The sequence below is a fragment of the Phyllobates terribilis genome, unplaced genomic scaffold, assembly GCF_046119375.1.
Source record: "Phyllobates terribilis strain yellow unplaced genomic scaffold, ASM4611937v1 Scaffold_2__4_contigs__length_985480577, whole genome shotgun sequence".
In the NCBI taxonomy this organism is placed as follows: Eukaryota; Metazoa; Chordata; class Amphibia; order Anura; family Dendrobatidae; genus Phyllobates; species Phyllobates terribilis.
The window spans coordinates 740,921,396-740,948,771 of record NW_027362762.1 but is presented as its reverse complement, the minus strand read 5'-3'; the positions used below and the strand labels follow the sequence as shown (position 1 = coordinate 740,948,771).

Genomic DNA, 27,376 nt, shown 5'->3' with positions numbered 1-27,376 from the left:
TCTTCCTTTCCCCTTTTCCTTTCCCCTTTCCCCTTTCTCTCCTTTTTTTCTCTCCTTTTTTTTCTCTTTCTCCCCTTTTTTCCTCCCTTTTTAATGCTGACTTTTTTCCTTGTTTTTCCCTTCCCCCTTAGATAGTTGGGATGACCGTTCACATTGTTATTAATGTTAATTTGTATTGCTCATTATATATGCTGTTGTCGTCCCCTCTTCCCCTGTTATATGTTAAAAATCCCCACAATAAAAACTATTTTAACAGAAAAAAAGGCAATGAGGCTTAGTGGTACTGAATCCTGGCTTTTTTCATAGTTTTAACGGTCATGATAGTTATTTTTGTGGATCATCTTATTAAACATATTGTTCTCTTCATATAATGTTTAGAAGCTGAAATGTTATATAAGGTTATCAGCGATTAGGAGCCTGGAAGTTCTACCTCCTTATTACAATGCAAGACATGTATGATAGTCGTGACCGTTTTCATTCTAGAGATCATATTAAAAATGGAAATGTGCTGACAGCTCTGGAGAATGAGTCATGCCTGAGGCTTCCCACCACTGATCCCAATAAGATTTTGCTCCAGCGTATGTGTGTGTAAAGTGGTTATGATATCAGCAGCTTCATTCCATTTTTAGTATGCTATCTTTTACCTTTCTATCTGTAAATGACTGTCACGCTTAAAATAGCCTTATGTTCAGGGGAAAACTGTAAAGCGTAAAGTCGAGTCCTGTGGTATTTAATTTGGGATTTGATTCTGCAGCTTCATCTTACGCACAGTCAGGCGGCCTCCCTCCCTCTACTGTAACATTTGGGAAGTCATCAATAAAACAGGATTATGTCCTAGTTAGCATATTTTGGATCTCTGTAAATGGCTTCAGAGTAGAGAGAGTAAATTAAACAAAAGATATGCAACAATTAAAAGAAAAAGTCCCATAAATTGTATTTTGTGAATGCTGTACTTATTTATTTTGAAGGGAACCTGACAAGAGATTCATTATTACAGCCATATATGTAATACTGTAAAACACTGCAGTGAATACATACTTTGAAAACCCAGCTTGTGATCATACGTGTGAGAGGTCTGATCCCCTGTCCCACTCCCCACAACCTTGAGAACTCTCCATATACGTACATATAGGCCCGTCTCTTGGACTAGTCATCCAATATTGATGGTCACCGGACGGCTTTTCAAAGTATGTTTTCTCTGAAACCCTATAATGTTTCAGCGTAAAACTTACACGGGGGCAATAACGCAGCTAGAGCCACCATATTGGATACACACTTCTTTCATGTACAGTACAGACCAAAAGTTTGGACACACCTTCTCATTTAAAGATTTTTCTGTATTTTCATGACTATGAAAATTGTACATTCACACTGCAGGCATCAAAACTATGAATTAACACATGTGGAATTATATACTTAACAAAAAAGTGTGAAACAACTGAAAATATGTCTTATATTCTAGGTTCTTCAAAGTAGCCACCTTTTGCTTTGATGACTGCTTTGCACACTCTTGCCATTCTCTTGATGAGCTTCAAGAGGTAGTACTAGTCACCGGAAATGGTCTTCCAACAATCTTGAAGGAGTTCCCAGAGATGCTTAGCACTTGTTGGCCCTTTTGCCTTCACTCTGTGGTCCAGCTCACCCCAAACCATCTCGATTGGGTTCAGGTCTGGTGACTGTGGAGGCCAGGTCATCTGGCGTAGCATCCCATCACTCTGCTTCTTGGTCAAATAGCCCTTACACAGCCTGGAGGTGTGTTTGGGGTCATTGTCTTGTTGGAAAATAAATGATGGTCCAACTAAACGCAAACCGGATGGAATAGCATGCCGCTGCAAGATGCTGTGGTAGCCATGCTGGTTCAGTATGCCTTCAATTTTGCATAAATCCCCAACAGTGTCACCAGCAAAGCACCCCCACACCATCACACCTCCTCCTCCATGCTTCACGGTGGGAACCAAGCATGTAGAGTCCATCCATTCACCTTTTCTGCGTCGCACAAAGATACGGTGGTTGGAACCAAAGATCTCAAATTTGGACTCATCAGACCAAAGCACAGATTTCCACTGGTCTAATGTCCATTCCTTGTGTTCTTTAGCCCAAACTTGTCTCTTCTGCTTGTTGCCTGTCCTTAGCAGTGGTTTCCTAGCAGCTATTTTACCATGAAGGCCTGCTGCACAAAGTCTCCTCTTAACAGTTGTTGAACAGATGTGTCTGCTGCTAGAACTCTGTGTGGCATTGACCTGGTCTCTAATCTGAGCTGCTGCTAACCTGCGATTTCTGAGGCTGGTGACTCGGATAAACTTATCCTCAGAAGCAGAGGTGACTCTTGGTCTTCCTTTCCTGGGGCAGTCCTCATGTGAGGCAGTTTCTTTGTAGCGCTTGATGGTTTTTGCAACTGCACTTGGGGACACTTTCAAAGTTTTCCCAATTTTTCACACTGACTGACCTTCATTTCTTAAAGTAATGATGGCCACTCGTTTTTCTTTACTTAGCTGCTTTTTTCTTGCCATAATACAAATTCTAACAGTCTATTCAGTAGGACTATCAGCTGTGTATCCACCAGACTTCTGCACAACACAACTGATGGTCCCAACCCCATTTATAAGGCAAGAAATCCCACTTATTAAACCTGACAGGTCACACCTGTGAAGTGGAAACCATTTCCGGTGACTACCTCTTGAAGCTCATCAAGAGAATGCCAAGAGTGTACAAAGCAGTCATCAAAGCAAAAGGTGGCTACTTTGAAGAACCTAGAATATAAGACATATTTTCAGTTGTGTCACACTTTTTTGTTACGTATATAATTCCACATGTGTTAATTCATAGTTTTGATGCCTTCAGTGTGAATGTACAATTTTCATAGTCATGAAAATACAGAAAAATCTTTAAATGAGAAGGTGTGTCCAAACTTTTGGTCTGTACTGTATTTGGGTATGTGTGTTTGATGGCAGGTTAAAATAAGTCAAATTTTGGTAAAAATGCAAATAAACTAAAGTTGATATCCTGCTGTGCCCACCAACTTAGTTGAGGCTTATGCAATGCTTTTAGAGCCTGTTGATGAGCCTCCTATTGTAACACATACAGAACGTGTAAAAAGAAAAAAAAGTCAGCCAGAGCCAGGGTCAATTGGAAGATCTATTGGTACCTGCTGGCCCAGTCTGACATGGTGTTAGGGCAGCAATTCACCACTCAGTTTTCTTGTGACAGATATGTGTTTTCCCTTTCTTCTGCTTCGGCGAATATTAATAGATCACAGAAAAATCAGACCGTTATCATCCCCACCTCCACACAATTGTTCTCAATCTCTTCTGCAGATGTGCACCGTTCTTTGCCCCCTGGCTTCCTGCATGCTGGGGGAGGTGCTCTCCTACTTGATTGACAGTTTGGATCAGCGGCATCATTGTGCTGCTGCTTCGAAGTGTATGCTTTTCATTGCTGCAAGCAAAGGCAGCTTATCCTCTGCAAGCAAAGGCCTCTGGTCACGATTGATAGCTATTAGTGCACACCAATGATCTGGACTTCAGAGCGGTGCTTGCAAGCTCTATCAAAAAGAGCTTGTAAGCACTGCTCCAGAATGCATTGGTGACTGGTAACCTAAGCAATGAGCAAGAAACAATAACATTAAAAACATAAAATAAACATTTAATTACAAGTAAATTTCTAAGTTGCTCGTTTTTACATGTGACAACCCCTTTGAGACTGGAATCACACGGCCGTCGATTCTCTCATAAGAGAGAATCTGGCAGATTATTCTACTGTCGCTCGGATCAAACTCTGTCAGAGTTTGATCCGAGTGTCATCTCACTGTGCTGCGATTCATGAGAGAATTGCAGCACGGGTGTGGAGAAGACAGAGAACTTTATTTCTCCATTACCTGGGTCTGCAGTACTCACACTGCACTTGGATGACATCTGAGTGCAGTCCAATGTTTCATATGCTCCCATAGACTTGTCGCGCTCGTGATCAGACTCTCAGATGCACTCGCAGCATGCAAAGATTATTTTCTTATGCCGAAACAGCATGAGAAAAAAAATCACAGATCTGCACTGTCCCATAGTATAACACTGGGCCGAGTGCTATCGGATAAGCACTCGGCCATGTTATATACTAGAGTGAACGAGCTCTAAATATAATACCATCTACGAATTTATATGAATTGTCAACTATTAGGGCAAAAGGGGACCAGTATTGCTGTAAAGTATTGTTCTGCACATTGTCCAGAGGTGGTCAATAGGAAGGGGAAGCAAGTGGGATTTTCCAATTAAGAAGGGATAACAAGAAACTGTGTGGTACATACAGAGCAGAAATTCTGCCTTTTTACCAGACTTATGGATCAAGGCTGAGATGTACCTGCTGACAACCTGACACTCAGGGTGCAGGCGCCAGGGCTGTGCCTCTCACAATCTTTTACACCATCCCATTAGACTTGTTTTACTTAATTTATTTATAAGCAAAGATGAGATAAATATTTAGTTACATCTTGTGCTAGAGATTCATACAAAACACATGGTGGGATTCCTAAAGAATTTCAGGCAAATTAAGTCAACTTTAACACATCTGTCAATGATCAGATCTGCAGGTTACCTTGCTTAACTAACTAGGTCCTGGCGATTGGGTTGCCCATAGCCTAGTACTGGGGTAATAACATGCTTTTAGCATATGTATTTCCCTTGGCTGCATCTCACTGCTGGAATAATAACTTCTGAACTGGGGTATCTACATTTTATATTCACACGTGGCTTTGGTGCAGTTGCTGTTTACGCCTGTTTTAAAGGGCTTGTTGGGTTGTATTAGATTAGTTATCAATTTCTTGCATTGAAGTGGTTTTCTGGCCAATCACTTTCCTGTGGATATAGAAAGAAAGTGCAGTCCAGCTACTGTGACCCTTAATTGAGCTGTGGTTTTTCTTTCAGTCCCTTTGCCACAAGTGTATAAAATCCAACCCCTAGCCAGGCATTCTGGAGTTACATAGACTATAAGAAGTGGGTGCTCAACTGTTTTTGATAGTGCTTTGAAGTAAGACGTAGAAACTTCGGCACTCAAAAAATATCAAAACTAATGCATTTTATTAATAAGATAACAACAAAGAAACTGGAAAAATCAGATACAAATTTCAACGTTTCGGCCTATCTTGTCCTTTTTCAAGGTATCTTTAGGTAGGGGGGTCCTAGTGTGCTGGATTACGGACGGCACCTTGAATTCCGTAATCCAGCACACTGGGACCCGCCTGCCTACAGATACCTCGAAAAAGGCCAGTATAGGCCGAAACGTTGAAATTTATATCTGAATTCATTCTGGATTTACAAACATTTGAAATAGAAAGGGTCATTCTTAAAGAAGTTGTACACTACTTTATATTACCCCCCCCCCCCCCAATGTAGCCCCCCGGGGCCCCTAAGACTTTTTGTAAATGCCTTATGTTGTTGATAATGCCTGTGAGCGGCGCTATCGGTGGCCGCTCACAGGCATCACGTGACCCCGCGCTGACGTCACGACAAGTGAGGCGTGACTCAGCGCTGGACTCTCCGCGGTGGCTGCTGGGTTGTGGGTGGGGTTACCCCCTGTGTCACACCCAGCATCCGCCGCACGCTTTCCCAATGAATGGGGAGAGGCAGAGCGCAGTGGATGCCGGGTGTGACATGGAGGGGTAACCCCACCCACAGCCTGGCATCCACCTGGAACGCAGAAGACAAAGACCCCAGTACTTGTCGTGACATCAGCGGATGTCAGAGCCGGCTGCAGCCGGAGGTCACGTGATGCCTGTGAGCGGCCAGTGATAGCGCCGCTCACAGGCATTATCTGCAACATAAGGTATTTACAAAAAGTCTTAGGGGCCTCAAGGGGATACATTGGGGGAGTAATATAAAGTAGTGTACAACCCTTTTAAGTTCATGGTCCTGTAATAGAATGTCAACATTGTAACAAGTCAGTTTGTGAAATTTCTTCCCTCCAAATATTTCATTGTCAAGTGATATTTTTGCAAAGTAGAAGCGATTAGGAGCCACAGCAACTCAACAATGAAGTGTGGACCCCTTAAAGTTATAGAGCAGGGCTGCGGAGAACAGGGGTACATAATAGTGGCCACCGCTCTGCTGATTCATAGCATCACAGTCCAAACCTCCCATAGCATTAACATCAGCACAAAAACTGTGCGCTTGGAGCTTCATGCCATGGGTTTCCTTGGCGGAGCAGCTGTGTAAGCCTTATATCACCATGCAAAATTCCAAGTGCCAGATTGAGTGTTATAAAACACACCACAACTGGACTCTGGATAGGTGGAAATGTTTTTTTGATGAATCACATCTCTATCTGCCTGTTGGACGATTCTGGGTTTGGCCAATGCCAGGAGAGCATTAAAGGGGTTGTCCACTACTTTAGATTACCCCCCCCCCCCCTCAATGTATCCCCCCAGGGCCCCTAAGACTTTTTGTAAATACTTTCCGTTGCAGATAATGCCTGTGAGCGGCGCGATCACTGGCCGCTCACAGGCATCACGTGACCCCCGGCTGCAGCCGGCTCTGATATCCGCTGACGTCACAACAAGTGCTGTCAGCAGCCGGGGGTCTTTGTCTTCCTGGTTCCACTGTGGATGCCAGGCTGTGGGTGGGGTTACCCCTCCATGTCACACCCGGCATCCACCGCGCGCTCTGCCTCTCCCCATTCATTGGGAAAGCGTGCGGCGGATGCTGGGTGTGACATGGAGGGGTAACCCCGCCCACAACCCAGCAGCCACCGCGGAGACCCCAGCTCTGAGTCATGCCTCACTTGTCGTGATGTCAGCGCGTGGGTCATGTGATGCCTGTGAGCAGCCAGTGATAGCGCCTCTCACAGGCATTATCTGCAACGGAAGGTATTTACAAAAAGTCTTAGGGGCCCCGGGGGGATACATTGGGGGAATAATATAAAGTAGTGCACAACTTCTTTAACTTTTTCACTGTATTGAGCCAACTGTAAAGTTAGGTGGAGAAGGGATAATGCTTATGGGCTTTTTCAGGGGTCAGCCTCGGTCTATTAGTTCAAAAGTTGACTCAAGATACCAAGATATTTTGGACAATTGTATATTTCCATCTTTGCGAAAAAAAAGATCGGCGGAAGCCCCTTTTCTGTTCCAGGATTCTTGTTCCCCAAAAATGAAAGCATGGTCCAGGAAGGCTTGGTTGGTTGAGTTTGGTGTGGAGGAACTTGACTGTCCCACACAAAGCCTCTACCCCATAGAGATTGTTATCCTGACCCTCTCATCCAACATTGCTGTCAGACCTCCCAATTTCTCTTCTGGATTAATGGTCAAAAATTTCATCAGGCACACGCCAAAATCTTGAAGAAATCCTTCCCATTAGAGTGGAAGCTGTTTTAGCTGCAAAGGGAGAACCAACTCCATATTAATTCCTATGGATTTAGAATGGGATGTTTATAGATATAACAGGAAGGCGTCCCAATACCTTTGTGCACATAGTGTTTAATGCTGGAAACCAGCACAGAGAATACAGTGTACTTATGTTTGTCTTTCATTACTTTACAGGTTTAACAGGGAAAATTATAAACCAGATATTGAATGCAGGCTTTGAAATATCTGCATTGCAAATGGTAAGTTTCTATGGATGATGACATTTTCCACTGGCCTAAAGGAAGAACTGAATCATCATGGTTTAGACAGCATGGCACTGAAATACAGAATTGTTAGTTTGGAGGCAATAGAGCAAACAGGCGAGCACCCTGAAGTGGCAGGTAATAGTGGGTTCTGCTTCATTCATCTAAAATGCCAAGATCGGGCTTGAGATGGTCATGGATTTGATTCCCGTCTTGTTCTGGACTGAATGACTTGCTATCTGCAGGCCACGCTGACCTATAGTTTTTTCTAACAATGACTATTCTGCTTTTGGGCAATCTTATGTCTGACAGCTTTTTCTTATTCCACTAATGATTCTGTTTGTTCATGGAGAGATAATTTCAGAAATGTAAGAATAAAGAGATTTTTGTGCTGTGATTGGAGCAATTTTCCTCGAGGAATTGGTAAATTTAGAGCACATGCGTTGCCTGGGTTATAGTCATGATGATCTTTTACATGATATATATCATGTGTTCCATAAATGTGGAATTATGTACAAAAGATTGCATGCAAGATGTCCCAAAATATGATCCATTGTTCAAAACACATTACAGATTATTGGTGGATTGAATTTAATGTTTTGCGCATCTATTTAGTCTGTGGAAATAAAGTAAAACTACTTTTAAGGAGACTAGCCTCAAAAAATATACTTAATTGAAGTTACAGGTCCAAAACCTTAGGCTGTACTACCGAGAGATACTGATGACATCTCCGCTGCAACGATCCCGAAAACGATACGACCTGTCAGGGATCGTTGCTGCGTCGCTATGTGGTCGCTGGTGAGCTGTCAAACAGGCAGACTCACCAACGATCAGGGGAGCAGCGACATCGTGGAAAGAATCTTTCCACAATGTCCTGCTCCTGGATGCCAGCCTGCTGAAGCAGGAGCAGGCTGGTAACCATGGTAAACATCGGGTTACTAGGTGCGCGTGTGCCCCTAGTAACCCGATGTTCATCATGGTTACCAGCCTGATCGCTGCTCCCGCTGGTCACACACAGCGATGTGTGCTGACCAGCGGGAGGGCAAAGACCAAAAAATGGTCCAGGACATTCTGCAGCGATCAGCGACCTCACAGCAGGGGCCTGATCGCTGCAAAGTGTCACACATAGCGACATCGCTGGTGAGGTCGCTGTTGCGTCACCAAAACCGTGACACAGCAGCGATCTCGCTAGCGATCTCGCTATGTGAGACGGGGGCTTTAGGTACAATGTTATAGCCGATATCTTCTGGATTCAAATGGCTGTGTACATATGGTAGTTTCATAGCTTTTAAGGTTGAAGGTAGACCAAAGACCATAGCGTTCAACCTATATACATCAGTCTCTATATCCGGACTGGCTTGAATTATTAGATATGTGCGTATATGCTTTAAAATGTATATACCTGTTAATTTAAAGTGTACTCCACACCTCTATTACGGTGAGTAGTGTGACCACTACATTCTAAATTTTAGGCTTGATTCATCAGTTGCATTGCGTGATTTATTTTGTCTTGTCTTTCTTTTTGAAAATGTATCCAAATGGCCCACAATGTTTCATAATTTTCAGCACAAATTAGTTTTTTTTTTCTTTTGCTATATTTGCACCATTTTTGAATAAGATGTAGCACAACCTTTTGAACAAGCTTAAAAATGTCACGTTTTTGTCTTTAACTGTACAAAAAAGGACACATTTTGTCCTCTACAATGGTACTGGAGTTCAATTACACAAACATTTTACAACTTTTCAAAACACCTCAAATGATGAACTAATCGAAAGCACCTGGATAATGTAAATGACCCCCACATTATCGAGCAAAGCCAAAAAATTACTGAAAAACCTGGAAATGTAGAAGTAACTTAACAACTGGGTCTGGGTGTTATCAGTTATCTGACATTGTCCAGTCAGATCAAACTGTGCACTGACATATCCCCAGCTGATAACGATCAGTTGTCAATTTATTAAAAGGTTCAAACTTTTCTAGGAGGAAAATTCAGAGAAAAATACAACACGCACAGTTCTAAGAGTTGGAATGTCATGAAGAAAACAAGTATTTACTATACCGTGCAGGTCAACTCCTGACAGATCCTCCATCAGTGGGTTTGTCTACCTCAAAGGGAATCTGTCAGTTAGATCAACCCTCGTAGCCCATCTATATGGACATGTATGTAATAAGCTGAATAAAATCACACCTTGATATCTGCGATCTGATATCTTATTCCGGAGAAATCCCCGTTTTTCTTATATGTAAGTGAGCTGTTCAGGACTATGGGCCGGACACTGATCTGCAGGAGACTCTGCCTGCAGAGATTATTTTTAATAAAAGGAGGAGTTACCAGTGTGATGGCCGCTCTCTGCTCTCCTGATCTCACTGCAGAGCTGTGTGTGATTATACCTGACACATCTGCAGGTTCCTCTCAGCCTCCATCTCACAGGCAGACAGGGTTGTAATATTGTTGCAATACAGCAGAGCTATGAGAGCTGCAGCAAATGTTTGTAAAAACAAAAGTTCAGTTGTACTGTTCTCTGTTAGTTACATGTCTTACACTAGTAATGCCTCCTTTCATTTACAATAAGCTCTGGAGGCAGATTCTCATGCAGATCAGTGTCCGGCCCATAGATCTAAACAGCTCATTTACATATAAGAAAAATTGGGATTTCCTTGGAATAAGACATCAGAACACAGATATCAAGGTATCATTTTATTCAGCTTCCTATTACCTACACGCCCATATAGACGGCTTAGAAGGGTTGATTCTACTGACAGATTCCCTTTCAAAGGAAAAAAGCTTTTAATATAATGAAATGGGTTTCTTGGCAATCAGGAGCACTGCTGATAACTTCATGTTTGCATATGACGCACCCCCTGGGCCTGTGTTGTGCAGGGGAACCCGGAACCGGGCCTGTTGTAGAATGCTGGGGGTTGTAGTCTCCGTGTGGCGGTGACCCGGTCCGTGCCCTGGGTGGTCAAACCAGTGGCAGTCTTAATGTATAGCAAATGTCCGACTACGCCACCCGTGGATTGCGGTCAGTGGGGACCGCCGCTGCGCTGCCCACCGCTGAGGCTGATGTTGTCTGCGCAGCCGAGTATGGGATAACTCCCCACGGGAGAAGTATTGCCTCAGGGCAGCTAATGTGAGAGATGATGGGAGTGATGGTGTGAGGGTCCCAGTGCTAATGGTGCTGGTGCGGCAAGGAATCACAGAGACGTGTGGTGCAGTTCAGGGTCTTTACTGATGGTACAAGGCAGACCCTCCCGGGAGTACTGGGTAGTATAAGGGGCCTGGTCAGTCTGCGAGCAAGCAGGAGTTCCCCTGGCCAGGTGGAGTTGTAGGCCTCCCCGTTTATCTGCACTCTTCCTGGCTACCTTGCTGTCAGCGGTTACAAGTAGCCCACGTCCCTGAGTATACCGTGTGGTGCTCATCCGTATGGCTGGTGACTTGGGGCCTTCTGTTAGCCTCCGCTCCTGGATGGCGGCGCTGGTCCCTTCTTTGTGACTGAGCCTCCGGGCTTCTATGGCCAGAGGACCTGGAATCCCCTGCCGGCTGGTTTCTGCTGCTGGGTATATATCAGTCCCCACAGCCTCGGACTCCTGTGTCCGGTTTTAGTAACTTCAGCCAGGGCGAGCTATATCTCTGCTCACAGCCCCTGGCCTTCTGCCTCTGCTCCTACAGAGCTCCTGTTGTCACTTTCCCTCTCCAGGCTCTGACTGCTTTTCTTGTTCTGCAGGCTCTGTCTAACCTAATCCCGCCCCAGACCCAGTTTATAAGGGCAGATTCCTCCCCTCCCAGGTCTGGGCGGACCGTGTTGCATGCTTAGGGCTCCTGACCAGAGAAACCTCCCACTTGCTCTCAGACATAATATCTCTATTACTGTGGCAACCAGACCCCTGGGGTGTCACACATATACCCAGCAGCACATGTGCATGACCTATTCCTTATAGGACAGATGCATGACACCTGCTTATTGGATAAAGCAGATCAGATGATGTGTATTTATGTAATTAGGGAGGGTGAGGCCTAAGGACATCAACACCATTAATCATGGTGTTCAGAATTATTAGGCAGATTGTTTTCCTTAGGCAAAATGGGTCAGAAAGAGATTTAAATGACTCTGAAAAGTCAAATATTGTTACAAGTCTTACAGTTGGATGCCGGACTCATGAAATTGCTAAGATATTGGGCCCTGATCATAGAAAAATCAAGTGTTTTGTAGCAAATAGTCAACAGGGTCGTAAAAATGTGTTGAGAAAAAAAACGCACATTAACTGATAGAGATTAAAGAAGAATCAAAGTGAAGCGTCCAGGAAGTCATTGTCCTCCGGTGCTGTCATATTCCAGAACTGCAACCTCCCTGGTGCCCAGAAGTATAAGATGTGCAGTGCTCAGAGACATGGCCAAGGTAAGGAAGGTGGAAACCCGACCACCACTGAGCAAGACACAGAAGCTGAAACTGACTGTCTGAAGACAGATTTTACAAATATTTTATGGACTGATGAGATGAGAGTGACTCTTGACTGAGCGGATGGATGGGCCATTGGCTGGAACAGTAACAGGCACGGCACTCCACTCAGATGCCAACAACGTGAAGGTGAGGTGCTGCTTTGGCTGGTATTATTAAAGATTAGCTACTTGGACCTTCTTTTTAAGTTGAAGATGGACTCCAAATCAACTCCCAAACCTACTACCAGTTTTTAGAGGACCTTTTCTTCAGGCAGTGGTACTGCATCTTTCAAGAAAATCATAATGCTTATGCAGGACAATGCTCCATCACATGCATCGTAGTCTCTACTGCTGGGCTACCAGTAAAGGCCTTAAATATTAAAGAATAAGAACATGGCCCATTCCACACCTGTACTAAATCCTATTGAGAATGTGTGGACCCTTCTTAAAAGCGAGATTTATGGTGAAGGAAACAGTGCACCTATCTGAACAGTGTCTGGGAGTCTGTGGTTGGTGCTGCCCAAACAGTTGATTGTCAACAGATTAAGAAACTAACAGACTAAGGATGGCTATAGTGGTCACGGATATATTTTTGAAATGTTGTGAATGTATTTTTGTGCATTTTGAGTTGTTTGGTTATTATTCTCACTTCAACAGATGAAAATAATCAATTGGCATAGGAAAATTTACGTTATTCATTTAGTTGCACAATAATTCTGCACACTAATTGCCCAATAATTCTGCACTCATAGATATTCTCCTAGAAAGACAAAACTTCACTGTTACTTTCTTAAATATTTAGGTTTCAGGATTGACCGACAGCACTGTAGTTGTTGAATAATAAAATGAATCATCAAAAATACAAATTGCCTAATAATTCTGCATGCGGTTTATACGTGACATGTGATTGTGGCCTGATCTTTAGTTACACGCGCCACTCGACAGGTCATTTCAGCTTCTTTTTTAACTTTTATCCAATTCAGGAAATGCTCTCCAGTTTTGGACACAAAGTGCTGTGGCTCAGAACCAGCACTTGTAGCTGAAGTATATTAGTAAGTTGTGTGATTTACTAATGTAACCCTAAAAACGATAACACCATACCATTTAACCCCTTCAATTAAAGCCAATTAATATGCACTCATAACCCTTCAAAATTACTGAACCACAAACACACAGAAGATTTTTTAAATGAGTTATTTTTTCACCTTCTGAAAGAGATTTCCACATCATTGCATTCTTGTTTTCTTTATATTGAACTTAGCGTGCCAACTTTTTGGGATTTGGGGTTATAGGACACAAAAGACTACGTTCTTTGACTACAAGTCTTGTGTAATTGTGTCATTGTAAGAGCCCAAGTCTCTCTCAGTGCTCCACAAATAGATGTAATTGAATAGTGTACACTTAACATGTAATCTGATTTTGGATTATCTTGTTCTTTGCTTGTGTTTCAGTTTACCATGGAGAAAGCCAATGCAGAAGAATTCTATGAAGTTTACAAAGGGGTTGTAGCTGAGTACACAGTAGGTACAATTCCTAGGGCCACAAACTGCCCCATCTTCTACTGGCTGTGGGCTAGAAAGAAGATTGAGGAAATAGAAGGTTAAGGCTGCGTGCCCACTATGCGTTTTTCAAGCGTTTTTTGCCGCGGAATTTCAGCAGTGAAAACGCTTAAAAAACGCTTGGTAATACGTGCCCCATGGTCCCTAATGATAATCCGCATGTGCTGTGCCCATGCTGCGGAAATTTCCACTGCGGATTATCATTGCGGAAAAATACGCAGCATGTCCATTAATTTTGCGGACATGCAGCGTAATTGCCGACATTGACTTGCATTGAAACGCTTCATAGCCACATCACTACATGTGCACATGCGGATATGAAGCGATTCAATGTACGGATGGTACCCAGGCATGGAGAAGAGGAGACTCTCATCCAGACCCGGGTACCATAGAAACTGTAAAAAAAGAATTTAAAATAAAGATTATACTCACCTTCCGATGTCCCCCGGCCTCCTCAGCGATGCGTGCGGTGTGTTGGGTGGCTCGCGGTGGTGTGAGGACCTGACATGACGTCATTGAGCCATGTGACAGGTTACGCGACCGCTGACGTCGCCAGTCGCGTGACCTGTCACATGACTCAATGACGTCATCGCAGGTCCTTCACACCACCGCGAGACACCGGGGAGACCGGACGGAGCGGAGAAGGAGACCGGGGGCCATCGGAAGGTGAGTATAATGTTTATTTTTTATTTTTCACCATTCTTATTCTTTTTTTTTTTTACTATTACTTGGTCACACTATATAAATCCTTGCCGGTTGCATGGATTTATATAGTGTGACCAAGTTGTCAAGCACTTTCCAAGTGATGCTAAAAACGCTTAATAAACGCTTCTACCGAGCAGGAAAAACGCATGTAAAAACCGCATGCGTTTTTCCTGCCAGGGAGAAGCTGAAAAAATATGCAGCATTTCTGCATCGTGGGCACATAGCCTAAAGAATCTTTTTCCATCTGCCACTTTGCTCCTGTCCGTAGGGGTAGCAAGATAAGTGTGGAGATAGAGAAGGTTATAAGGATTGCTTCCATCTGCCCCCTAAAGATAGTAGTAGACCAGGCAGATAAAGGGAGCATGGCATGATTACATGGTCATACATGAGTTTGTTGCTTGCCTGTAACCATGGAAACACATACAGTACAGACCAAAAGTTTGGACACACCTTCTCATTTATAGATTTTTCTGTATTTTCATGACTATGAGAATTGTACATTCACACTGAAGGCATCAAAACTATGAATTAACACATGTGGAATTATATACTTAACAAAAAAGTGTGAAGCAACTGAAAATATGTCTTATATTCTAGGTTCTTCAAAGTAGCCACCTTTTGCTTTGATGACTGCTTTGCACACTCTTGGCATTCTCTTGATGAGCTTCAAGAGGTAGTCACCGGAAATGGTTTTCACTTCACAGGTGTGCCCTGTCAGGTTTAATAAGTGGGATTTCTTGCCTTATAAATGGGTTTGGGACCATCAGTTGTGTTGTGCAGAAGTCTGGTGGATACACAGCTGATAGTCCTACTGAATAGACTGTTAGAATTTGTATTATGGCAAGAAAAAAGCAGCTAAGTAAAGAAAAATGAGTGGCCATCATTACTTTAAGAACTGAAGGTCAGTCAGTCCGAAAAATTAGGAAAACTTTGAAAGTGTCTCCAAGTGCAGTTGCAAAAACCATCAAGCGCTACAAAGAAACTGGCTCACATGAGGACTGCCCCAGGAAAGGAAGACCAAGAGTCACTTCTGCTTCTGAGGATAAGTTTATCCGAGTCACTAGCCTCAGAAATTCAAGGTTAACAGCAGCTCAGATTAGAGACCAGGTCAATGCCACACAGAGTTCTAGCAGCAGACACATCTGTTCAACAACTGTTAAGAGGAGACTTTGTGCAGCAGGCCTTCATGGTAAAATAGCTGCTAGGAAACCACTGCTAAGGGCAGGCAACAAGCAGAAGAGACTTGTTTGGGCTAAAGAATACAAGGAATGGACATTAGACCAGTGGAAATCTGTCCTTTGGTCTGATGAGGCCAAATTTGAGATCTTTAGTTCCAACCACCGTGTCTTTGTGCAACGCAGAAAAGGTGAACGGATGGACTCTACATGTCTGGTTCCCACCGTGAAGCATGGAGGAGGAGGTGTGATGTGTGGGGGTGCTTTGCTGGTGGTACTGTTGGGGATTTATTCAAAATTGAAGGCATGCTGAACCAGCATGGCTACCACAGCATCTTGCAGCGGCATGCTATTCCATCCGGTTTGCGTTTAGTTGGACCATCATTTATTTTTCAACAGGACAAAGACCCCAAACACACCTCCAGTCTGTGTAAGGGCTATTTGACCAAGAAAGAGAGTGATGGGGTGCTACGCCAGATGACCTGGCCTCCACAGTCACCAGACCTGAACCCAATCGAGATGGTTTGGGGTGATCTGGACCGCAGAGTGAAGGCAAAAGGGCCAACAAGTGCTAAGCATCTCTGGGAACTCCTTCAAGATTGTTGGAAGACCATTTCCGGTGACTACCTCTTGAAGCTCATCAAGAGAATGCCAAGAGTGTGCAAAGCAATCATCAAAGCAAAAGGTGGCTACTTTGAAGAACCTAGAATATAAGACATATTTTCAGTTGTTTCACACTTTTTTGTTAAGTATATAATTCCACATGTGTTAATTCATAGTTTTGATGCCTTCAGTGTGAATGTACAATTTTCATAGTCCTGAATATACAGAAAAATCTTTAAATGAGAAGGTGTGCGCAAACTTTTGGTCTGTACTGTGTGTGTGTGTGTGTGTGTATATGTATATATATGTATATATATATATATATATATATATATATATATAAAAACAAATTCTTAAAACACTATATTTAAAGGGAATCTTTCAGCAGGATTTTACACTTAAACTATTTAAGGTATATGTGAATGTAGCGCTTTCAAAGACAAGTCCAGCAATACCTTTACATGAGTATAATAAAGTTACTTGGGTCTCCAGTAGAAGGATATATGTGCAAATTTTATTGTGAGGCAATCCAAAAGGTACACTAGTAACGTTTTGGTCCCAAAACATGGACCTTTGTCAGACAGATTGCTGTAGAGTACAGAGAAGACCCTTGTCTAGTGTTAGTCTTACTTATTCACTGTACTGTACAGCAATCCATGTTTTGGGAAAAAAACTTCACTATTGGTACCTTTTGGATTGCCTCACAATAAAATTCTACTAGATTGCCGAATATGTTTAAATACTTAGCTTAATGGAGTGGAATCTGTCTCGAGCACCTTCTCCTTGAAGGATTTCCTTATACCTGCAACACATATAATACATGTCTTGAGACTGTTGTGTGATATCTAGGGGCTCCTTCTCTATCCCTAAAGCTAGGAGCACCCTAGCTATCCCTGTTCCCCGGATTATTTCTAATGGTGAAGACGCCGGGGCCACGTACCTTGCTGAGCTCCTGAATCAGCCCTTATCTGTCCCTTCCCCCACCCAGGGAAGTGGTGAGTAATTGTATATAAGAATACTCACACCAGACTAACAAGGGAAAATGTACAGGGATAAATTAAAATGCCAATCATACAAATATGCACTCACAAACAACAGAGTGGAACACCGGGAAGTAAAAGGAAGGAAAAACCAAATAGGAGAGGATGAGGATAAGCACACAGACAAATCACCAAGCAACAGTCTTTTTAGCACAACACTCCAAACGCCCCCTCAAACAACCAACACCTCTACTGCACACCAGTTAGTATGAAACTGACACTGGCAAAATAGCAGAGAGGAGTGGCCAACACTGAACAGCTGAGATCATCAAAGCAGGAAAGCTTCAGAGACTCTCAACTGAACAGATAAAACCCCTGCACTGCTAGCAGAAACCTATACCATTTAATATGATGGTGAAGTGCTTCTAATCCATGTAGGAGTATGTGGAATCAGACATGGTGGTCTTCAAGCCCCTCTGTTGCAGTAAACACGTGTCAGTACCTTTACATAGACATACAGTTTCTCTGTTACTGAGAAATCAGTGTTTGAATTGATATGACATGATCGATCTGAAGCTTCTGTCACTCCAGCTCTATTCCCCACTCAGTGCCAGCTCTTACTTCTTGACTGACAGTTTATATGCTGTGAGACTTAAGACAAAGAAGCCATCAGTTAAGCAGGAGGAGGCTACACTGGGTGGGGAATAGAGCTGAAGCGACAGAGGCTTCAATTTCATCATTTCATATCAATTCAAACGATGATTTCTTGGTACCAGAGGAATGGACTGGCCACGTAAAGGTATTGATGGACTTGTCATTAAAAGAGCTACATTCACATATAAATACTTTTGGTGTGAAATCCTGCTGACAGATTCCCTTTACCGTTAAAAACTCTTTTATTTATTTTTTAAAAGGTACAAAACAGGTTATTTTCTGATGACATGTTCCCCTTAAAAATGCTATATCACAGCGAGCCCTTGTTTCAAGAGGGGCATTAATTGTGCTTACATTATAATGTTTTCAGGATGTGCTTTATAAAAAAAATACCAACATTTTAGTGTCGGTGGAACTTTTTTGATTGACTTTGGTTCTGCAGAATGTTTTCTGTTTTTCTTGTCTCGGAAATCAATCTATTCTGTTGCATTACAATGTAAATATGAAAAAATGGAGTGAGTCACGGACGAATAGGATAAAAGTACATTGACGGTCATAAAGAGGCATTGAATATAGGAACATCCATGCCCACATTCCCGTACCATGGGGCCCTCCCTGTTCTATGCAGTCTGTTCTGTTCTGTATAGTAATGTGTTAGTAAAAGCTATCAGGTCTATCAAATAAAAACATTAGAAGCTCTGCCTTAAATTACCATAGTCAGTTTTTAGTTGTGGATTGAATTGATCTCGTGTTTTGTTCTTACTCCCATTATATATTCAGATGTATATGTTACTAAGTAACTGGAAAATAACTTACTTTGTCCTAGGAAATGGTGGTTGAACTGTGCTCTGGTCCATGTTTAGCAATGGAAATACAAGCAACTGATGCCCCAAAGTCATTTAGAGAGTTTTGTGGACCTGCAGATCCTGTAAGTAAATCACATGTGCTACTTTGGAGGCTTACATGATGAGGTTCATAGGTGTATAAGACTATGTTCCCACGGTGAGTTTTTGGTGAGGTTTTTTTATGCTACGCATTTTCGAAAAAATGCAAATAACCTATACTTAATAGGTGCAGAAATGGTGCAGAAAATCTGCAAAATCAAAAACTCACCGGAAGCTCACCGTATGAACGTAGCTTAAAGGTTTTCTATATATGTCAGATTATATCTTTCTCTGCACTTTATAATAGTTCTAAGAACACAAGATATGGTTTCGTTACACAGTAAAACCGCTTTCAGACAACTGCTAAAATTTGCATTAGAAATTGGTCTTTTTATAGGGGATGTCGAATAGATGTTGAAATCTATATAGTATTGATCTGTTTTATTCGTAAGTAAAAGGAATGTTATGGTTCAACTGGTGAGGTGAATTTGATGAGCCATAGGTCTGGAAGAGCTCAGCGTGGACTAGGGGTGTTGGTGCAGCGAGGAAACCTTTTTTTCAGCTCACCTTCCAAAAATTAAATATCCAAAACAGTGCATGCCACGTGATGGTCTGGAAGACAGTGCACCACAATGAATCCCAGCTGGTTAGTGGATGCCACAATATACACTGACGAGCAAAAGGGTAACAATGTTTTGAACTTTTGACTTTCAGGCTCAATATCTCACCATCCACTACTGCTTCCAATGTGAGACTACCATCATTTTATAGACTATCATCCTGGCTAACTCATACATAAATTAGACTTGCAACTGTTTAGCATATGTTTAGTTATGCAGATTCTTGTCATGTCACTGCATTATTACTGTTTAGCTCCTAAAAAATCTAAATTTTAATTTTTATTATTTTGTTAGTATCTTTTAAATCCACCTTTTGGCTTTCAACACTGCCTAAATCCTTCTGGGCATGCTCTCAATCAGATTTAAGCAGGTCTCGACCAAAATCTTATTCCAGGTCTCTTCTACATGTTCTCAAAGTTGGTGCGTACTGGTCGACTCACTTGGATATGTATACAGTTTTTTCTTCAACTCTGCCCACAAGTGTTCAATTGGGTTGAGGTCTGGGGACTGTGGGGGCCAATCCAGCACCTCTACTTCATTGTCATTTAATAATTTATTCGCCAATCTCAACGTATGCTTCGGGTCATTGTCCTGCTGAAACACGGTCATCCTTTTCATACCCATAGTACTCGAGTGTATAAAGTAACTAATCTTGTAGGATACTCAGATATAGCTCAGCATTGAGAACACCATCGATCCTGGTCAAGTATCCAACGCCTTTGGCTGTGAAACAACCTCCTATCATCAGGCTTCCTCCACCAAACCTTACATTTCCTTCAATTTCTCGATCCGTCTGCCCCTTTTTCCTTTGTTTGTTCCAGACCCATTTGCACCTATCAGATCACCCATATCCAATCTTCTGCTGCCCCCTCTATGTACTTTTTTGCAAACTCTAGCCAACGCTTCTTATGAAAATATTGAAGTCGAGGCTTCTTCACCTTTTTTCGGGCCACCATTCCGGTTTTGTGTAACATGCGTTGCACGGTGCTTGCACGGACATCTGTGATCTCAATATTATGAAGCATATGAGCCACCTCCACTGCTGTGTTTGATAGACCTGATAGACCTTGTGATGAGCCAACTTGTTGACTCCGATATGACGTCCACCTCTTGGCTTTTGAATTGATGGACGGACTTCACTTTCTATTCTTCCAACTGTCCTAGCACTCACATGAAGCAGTTTGGCAAGAAATGGCTGTCGATGAGCTGGATGATGCTGTTTCTCTTTTCTTGTGAAATCTTCTTCATAGCTGCTCCTCAATTCGAGCCAGTGACCTTTCTCTTGGGAATCAACCTAATAACACACTGAGCTATTAGAGAATGTGAGAGCAGGTTGTAATTTGTAGTATTCAGGAAGAAAAAGATTTTTCCACCACCAGGAGCAAAACTGTAACAATGCAGTGACATGACGAGAATCTGCATAACTAATCATATGATAAATAATTGCAAGTCAAATTTATGTATGAGATAGCCAAGATGATAGTCTATAAAATGATGGCAGTCTCACACTTGAAGCAGTGGTCGATGGTGAGATGGTTAAGAGAAAAGGAAAGTCCACCACTTGTCTTTAAAATAAAAAAAAAATCTTTATTTTATAACATTAAAATCCTATATGATAAAAAAAATCCAGGAATAAAAGAGTAGCCTTATGGCTCACAATGCTATGTTTTCTACTTAAATGTTTTTTTTTATTATATTGGATTTTTTTTTTTTCAACATCATTTTTATTTGATTTTTCAAAACAAAATTACATAACATACATCTAATCTGGTACATAGAGAGATAAGAGTGCCCGTACGGAGACTGGGTCTATAACAACTCTATTCACATATTTAATTGGTATAACAGATATAACATACCACAAAATGAATTAGTTGACAGTATGTCGTATATCTCATTGAAGCCATCATGGATAATTAATGCATTTCTATCTATGCCAGAAGTCCCGGCCCATTGATTGCTCTTCTCACCATTCTCTTCTTCATTTTAAGTTAAATGAAGAGGACCTAAGTTATTTTTGAGATCTTCTAGTATATACCATGCTGTAGATGTAAAGGGTTCTACCATTTTCCTTTTGTCCTCCATTGAACAGCAATTTATAATAAACTGTTTCCATTTTAGGAGGAATTTGCCTGCTTGCTTCTCTTTATTACATAGGGCATCTTATTGTTCTACCTCCATATAATGCTTCATTTGTGCTATTAGTTCCGTAATGGGGGGGATATTGTGATCTAGCCAATGTTTTAGGAGCTGTTTTTTCGCCAATATAAGCCAGGTATGTAGTAGCTTAGGGGGACTCCTTATTAATTTGTTAGGGTTGTTTATGTTAATCCAAACATGCAGCAGGGCGAGACAAGACGAAAGGACATATCCTGGTCCCCAAGTGGTGTTAATCATGTCAGCTACCTGGTCCCAATAGGAAACCGACGCAGGACAGGACCGAAGGCCGTGTAGGAGGTCAGAGTGTGGATATTGGCACTTGGGACATGCAATTATATTGGATTTTAATCTTATGAAATAAAGAATCCAGATCTTTTATCTTCCTTTTCTCCAAATAACTGAGTTAGACCAGCCAGACTGGAAGTGGACAGTAGGGCTGGATAACACATGGAATAGCATGTAACAGAGGAGATGGATTTGCTGAACAGCATGTTGAACAACTGCACTGGATTTGCTGGTTGACACCTAAGGCAAGGAAGGGTAGAGCTGAGTGTGCTGGATGTTACGTTGGTCATGGAACAGCAGAACATGGATATGAAATATGGCATCAATATGGCAAAGCTGAGTATGCAGCAGGTACCTTGAAACAGCAGAGACAAGTATACAAGAAGTTTTCTTGGAACAACAAAGTTGAGTATGAGGACAAGGACCTTGGAACAGCAGAGTCGGTTATGTGGACAGGCATCTTGTAACAGTAAAGCCGAGTATGCAACATGCAGCATGGACTTGGAACAACTCAGCTTAGTATGCAGTACAGGACCGTGAACTGTGTGGACAGGCTCCCTTAGAATAGCAGGGATGAGTTTGTTAGGAGGCAAACTTTGGGAAATAGGTAAGATAGCCCAGCAAGGAGCTGAGCTGGACAGTCCTGTTGCACATAAAGTTCAACCATGTGGTAGATAGATAAGCGTGCTGCATGCCTGATCTTGACCTCAAAAGGCCTAAGCGTTACATTAGAGGTGCTTGCCGGGTTACCATGGTAATCAGACACACACCGCAGTAGAGGGAGACCGCCGAAGCCGCGACTGCTGAGTAACAAATGACCATAGTATTTGTACACAATACCGGCTTGTCAGTCAGCGCTAAGCAAGTCTGAAAATGGAAAACTGAAAGGGAGTCTGTCAATCCAAACTGACAGTATAAACTTACACCCCTAAAAAATGTCACATTTAGTGTTCTAATCGCTGCCTCCATGCTGCAGAAACTGAAGTTTAATCAAATATGCTAATTAGGCAGCTAAGTGTACCCTGGGTGTGGCCAAGAGGCTCAGTGCATCCTTCTAGCCACTGGTCTTTCATGCCCTGCCTCCCTCACTGGTGATTGACAGCGCTGTGTTGCCTGAGATTTCCTTTTATATAGTGGTTATATCCTCTATATATCTATGTGGTTAGTTTATACTGTCAGTTTGGGCTGACAGACTCTCTTTAAATCCCTTTAACAAATAGAAAATTGTGCCAAGTTATGGTGGCAGGTGCTAGAGCTAATGACTTTCTAAAAATAAGATGATGGTCTAGTTAACAGAAATCAGACAAATGGATCCGTGTAGATGGATCAGATAGTTTGACAGAGTATAATGTTACTACAGATCCAACTCACGACCTTAATAGAGCGCACTTCTGTAAATGATAGTGGTAAACTGCTCGTGTGTAGAATGCAACATACTGTTATATCTGAATATAGAAATGTAGAAAACGGCAATATTCATATAGGCAAAGCGTCTCTGAAAGCTATAAAAGTGAAAGTCTGGTCAATAATCTCTGGAATTTACACACCCATAGAACAGGGAGGGAAATAGTCACTTTTAGGCCACGATCCCACTATCCGTATTTGGTCAGTATTTTGTCAGTATTTTTTCTCAGGAGTGGGAGTTAAAACCAGATGAGGAACAAGGCTACGGTCGCACTATCAGTATTTGGTCAGTATTTTACATTAGTATTTGTAAGCCAAAACCAGGAGTGGGTGATAAATACAGAAGTGGTGACGTGTTTCTATTATACTTTTCCTCTGACTGTTCCACTCCTGATTTTGGCTTACAAATACTAATGTAAAATACTGACCAAATAATGATAGTGTGACTGTAGCCTAACTACAGCTATTTTGCGATGGCTTTAGATGTTTGTTTGAGAACATTAGTGATCAAACCGCATCATGAAAATCAATCAACACACCAGACATGTCAGAGATAAAGTTGTGGAGAAAAGTAAAACAAGATTAGGTTATAAAAAAAAATAGCCCAAGCTCTGAACATCTATAGGAGCAGTGTTCAATCCATCATCTAAAAATGGAAGGAATATGGCACAACTGCAAACCTACCAAGACATGGCCGTCCACCTAAACTGACATCCCAAGCAAGGAGAGCACTAATGAGAGAAGCCGCCAAAAGGCTTATGGTCACTCTGGAGGAGCATCTGATACTGACAGCTCAGGTAGGAGAATCTGCCCACAGGACAACTATTATGGTGCAGACAGACGGCCGTATAACTCGTGCAAGGATCGCATCGCAACCCTCGTACTTGCTGTCTGCTCTCCTGACCTGAGCTTGACAGCTGCATAGAAATCCATCACGCTGTCATGCTCAGATGAGGTGAGGTGCCAGCCAGTCCGTGCAGTGGGATGCGATCATCGCACGAGTTATATGGCCATCTGTCTGCGCCCTTAGTCGTACACTCCACAAATCTGACCTTTATGGAAGAGTGGCAAGAAGAAGCCATTTCTGAAAGCAAGCCATAAGAAGTCCTGTTTGCAGTTTGCAAGAAGCAATGTAGGAGACACAGCTAGCATGTGGAAGAAGGTGCACTGGTCAGATGAGAGTAAAGTAGAAATTTTTGGGCTAAATGCAAAAGCTATGTGTGGCTGGAAATTAACACTGCACATCATCCTGAAAACACCATCCCCATGGTGAGTTTTGCATTGTATGAGATGGGAATACAACTTTAAAAACTTAATTAACTGTATTACTGATGTCTGTAAGCTTTAAACTCTTGAATGTTGACAAAGCAGTATGTAGGGTCTGCTTAGGCCAAACCTGACCAAGACAGCCGAAGGGCACGCACCATGCCCTTCCCGGCCGTCCATCCGTCGCCGCTGTTCGCTGTCACTGTTATCTGCATCCTCTGGATGGAGACAGCGGTGAATACATTGGTGGAGGACGGGGCCGCCAGATTCATCTTCCACCAATCAGCATGTGAGACAGCAGACTTGATGACGTCATTTCATCTCGCTGCTGCTGAGGCTCCGTGCACAGGAACAGCGCGCCGGGTGAACGGGAGCAAGGTGAGTATTTGGTGTGTTTTTTTTTTCCAAGTTTATGATATCTTTGTATGTATATAGGAGGCTATGTGAGGGCTCACACTGTGTATATGGAGGCTACGTGGGACTAACACTGTATAGATGGAGGGGGCTATGAAGACTTTGTACAGGTATATACGGGGGCTGTGTGAGGGCTCATACAGTATATAGGAGGATGTCAGCATACTTAAAGGGAACCTGTCACGTCCTAGTTTCTATGTATACTGCCCCCATAGTGTTCTTAGTGATGCCATGTGCATCACTAACAAGCTGTTTTCATGAAAATCGGTGGTAGTATAATGATTTTATAACATTATATACACTTTGTCCTACCTGCTCGTATGCACGGAGTCTGTGTGATTACCAGGTTCAGTGCGCACTGCAGCGGTGACCGCACGATACATTGGCTGCGCACGCGGCGGTAGCCACAGGTCACAGCACGTGCACACTGAACCTGGTAATCACACAGCCTCCTTGCACACGTGCCGGACTAGCGGCATGACGTGTACAAATGCGCATGCGCCCCTCAAACCTGCTTGCCAGGAGCAGTATTCAAATGCCATGAGCGGCGGCAGCACTGACTGCATGTGGCGACCGCCCATGACTGAATGTGAGAATCACACCCCTATGACTGAATATGAGCAGGTAAGACAAAGTATATAAAACGTTATACTATCATTATACTACCATCGATTTTCATGAAAACAGTTTGTTAATGATGCACATTGCATCACTAACAACACTATGGGGGCAGTGTACATAGCAACTAGGACGTGACAGGTTCCCTTTAATTCTGCTCAGTATTAAGTGATACAATTAATATTAATATAAGATAAGTATAATTAATATTTATATTGAGCAGAATTAATTTCAGCCTATTGGTTCGGCCTCCACAACAGTCACTGTCTCTCATGTGGCCCCTCAGGAAAATTAATTGCCCACTCCTGGCTTAGGCTAGTAGCCATCTCTAGATGCATTTATTGGTTTCATCCGAATGCCAAATCCTTTACTTAATGTTGCTTGTACGGATGTGGCCAAAAGTTTTGAGATTAACGCAATTTTTTTTTTTCACAGTGTTCTTTGGCATTTTTAGATATTTTAGTCAGATGTTTCTGTAGTTACTGAAACACAATTATAATAAATTCATAAGTTCTTACAGTTTTATCTGCCAACACATCACGTTTATGCAAAGACTCAATATTTACAGTGTTGACTCTTATTGTTCAAGACTTCTGACGGTGGCTCAGTGGTTAGCCTTGCAGCGTTGGGGTCCTGGGTTCAATCCCACCAAGGACAACATCTGCAAGGAGCTTGTATGTTCTCCCCTTGTTTGCATGGGTTTCCTCTGGTTTCCTCCCATACTCCAAAGACATACTGATAGGGAATGTAGATTGTGAGCCCCAATGGGGACAGTGCCCATAATGTCTGTAAAGTGTCTGAATTGTAAAGCACTGCGGAATATGTTGGCGCTATATAAATAAAGATTATTATTATTACTTCTATAATTCGCCCTTGCATGGTCACCAATATATCCCAATGTGCTGTAAATCAGCAAAAAAACAAATCAAGCAAAAATTTTCCTCACCACTCGCCAGAAGCCTGATTTTACTGCATACAGCATATTGTTATATATGAGCCATGTAATAAGATGTCCTTGTGTACTATAAAGCCAAGATAAAGGAGGGGACAAAAAGCTGGTGCTTCTAAAGGCTTAAATAGGTTGTCCACTACTTTTAATAATTGGCCACTCTATTTTTATGTTGAAAATAAGTGTCTTTACACTGTGTGCCGAATTATTAGGCAAATGAGTATTTTGATCACATGATACTTTTTATACATGTTGTCCTACTCCAAGCTACATAGGCTTGAGAGCCAACTACCCATTAAGTAAATCTGGTGATGTGCATCTCTGTAATGAGGAGGGGTGTTGACTAATGACATCAACACCCTATATAAGGTGTGCTTAATTATTAGGCAACTTCCTTTCCTTTGGCAAAATGGGCCAGAAGAGAGATTTGACCGGCTCTGAAAAGTCCAAAATTGTGAGATGTCTTGCAGAGGGATGCAGCAGTCTTGAAATTTCCAAACTTTTGAAGCGTGATCACCAAACAATCAAGCGTTTCATGGCAAACAGCCAACAGGGTCGCAAGAAGCGTGTTGGCCAAAAAAAGCGCAAAATAATTGAATTGAGGAAAATCAAGCATGAAGTTGCCAAGATGCCATTCGCCACCAGTTTTGCCATATTTCAGAGCTGCATCGTTACTGGAGTATCAAAAAGCTCAAGGTGTGCGATACTCAGGGACATGGCCAAGGTAAGGAAGGCTGAAAGACGACCACCTTTGAACAAGAAACATAAGATAAAATGTCAAGAATGGGCCAAGAAATATCTTAAGACTGATTTTTCAAAGGTTTTATGGACTGATGAAATGAAAGTGACTCTTGATGGGCCAGAGGCTGGATCAGTAAAGGGCAGAGAGCTCCACTCCGACTCAGACGCCAGCAAGGTGGAGGTGGGGTACTGGTATGGGCTGGTATCATCAAAGATGAACTTGTGGGACCTTTTCGGGTTGAGGATGGAGTGAAGCTCAACTCCCAGACCTACTGCCAGTTTCTGGAAGACAACTTCTTCAAGTAGTGGTACAGGAAGAAGTCGGTATCGCTC

At 42.4% G+C, this 27,376-nt stretch overlaps 1 protein-coding gene across 1 annotated transcript in view; it reads left to right on the top strand.

Annotated features, from left to right (window-relative positions):
- Positions 1–27,376, top strand: part of NME7 (NME/NM23 family member 7) — a 237,401-nt gene that overhangs the window by 145,353 nt on the left and 64,672 nt on the right. The window contains exons 8-10 of the mRNA XM_073667225.1: positions 7,520–7,584; positions 13,478–13,546; positions 18,529–18,630. Coding sequence (XP_073523326.1) covers positions 7,520–7,584; positions 13,478–13,546; positions 18,529–18,630 — 236 coding nt within the window. The remainder of the gene's footprint in view (positions 1–7,519; positions 7,585–13,477; positions 13,547–18,528; positions 18,631–27,376) is intronic.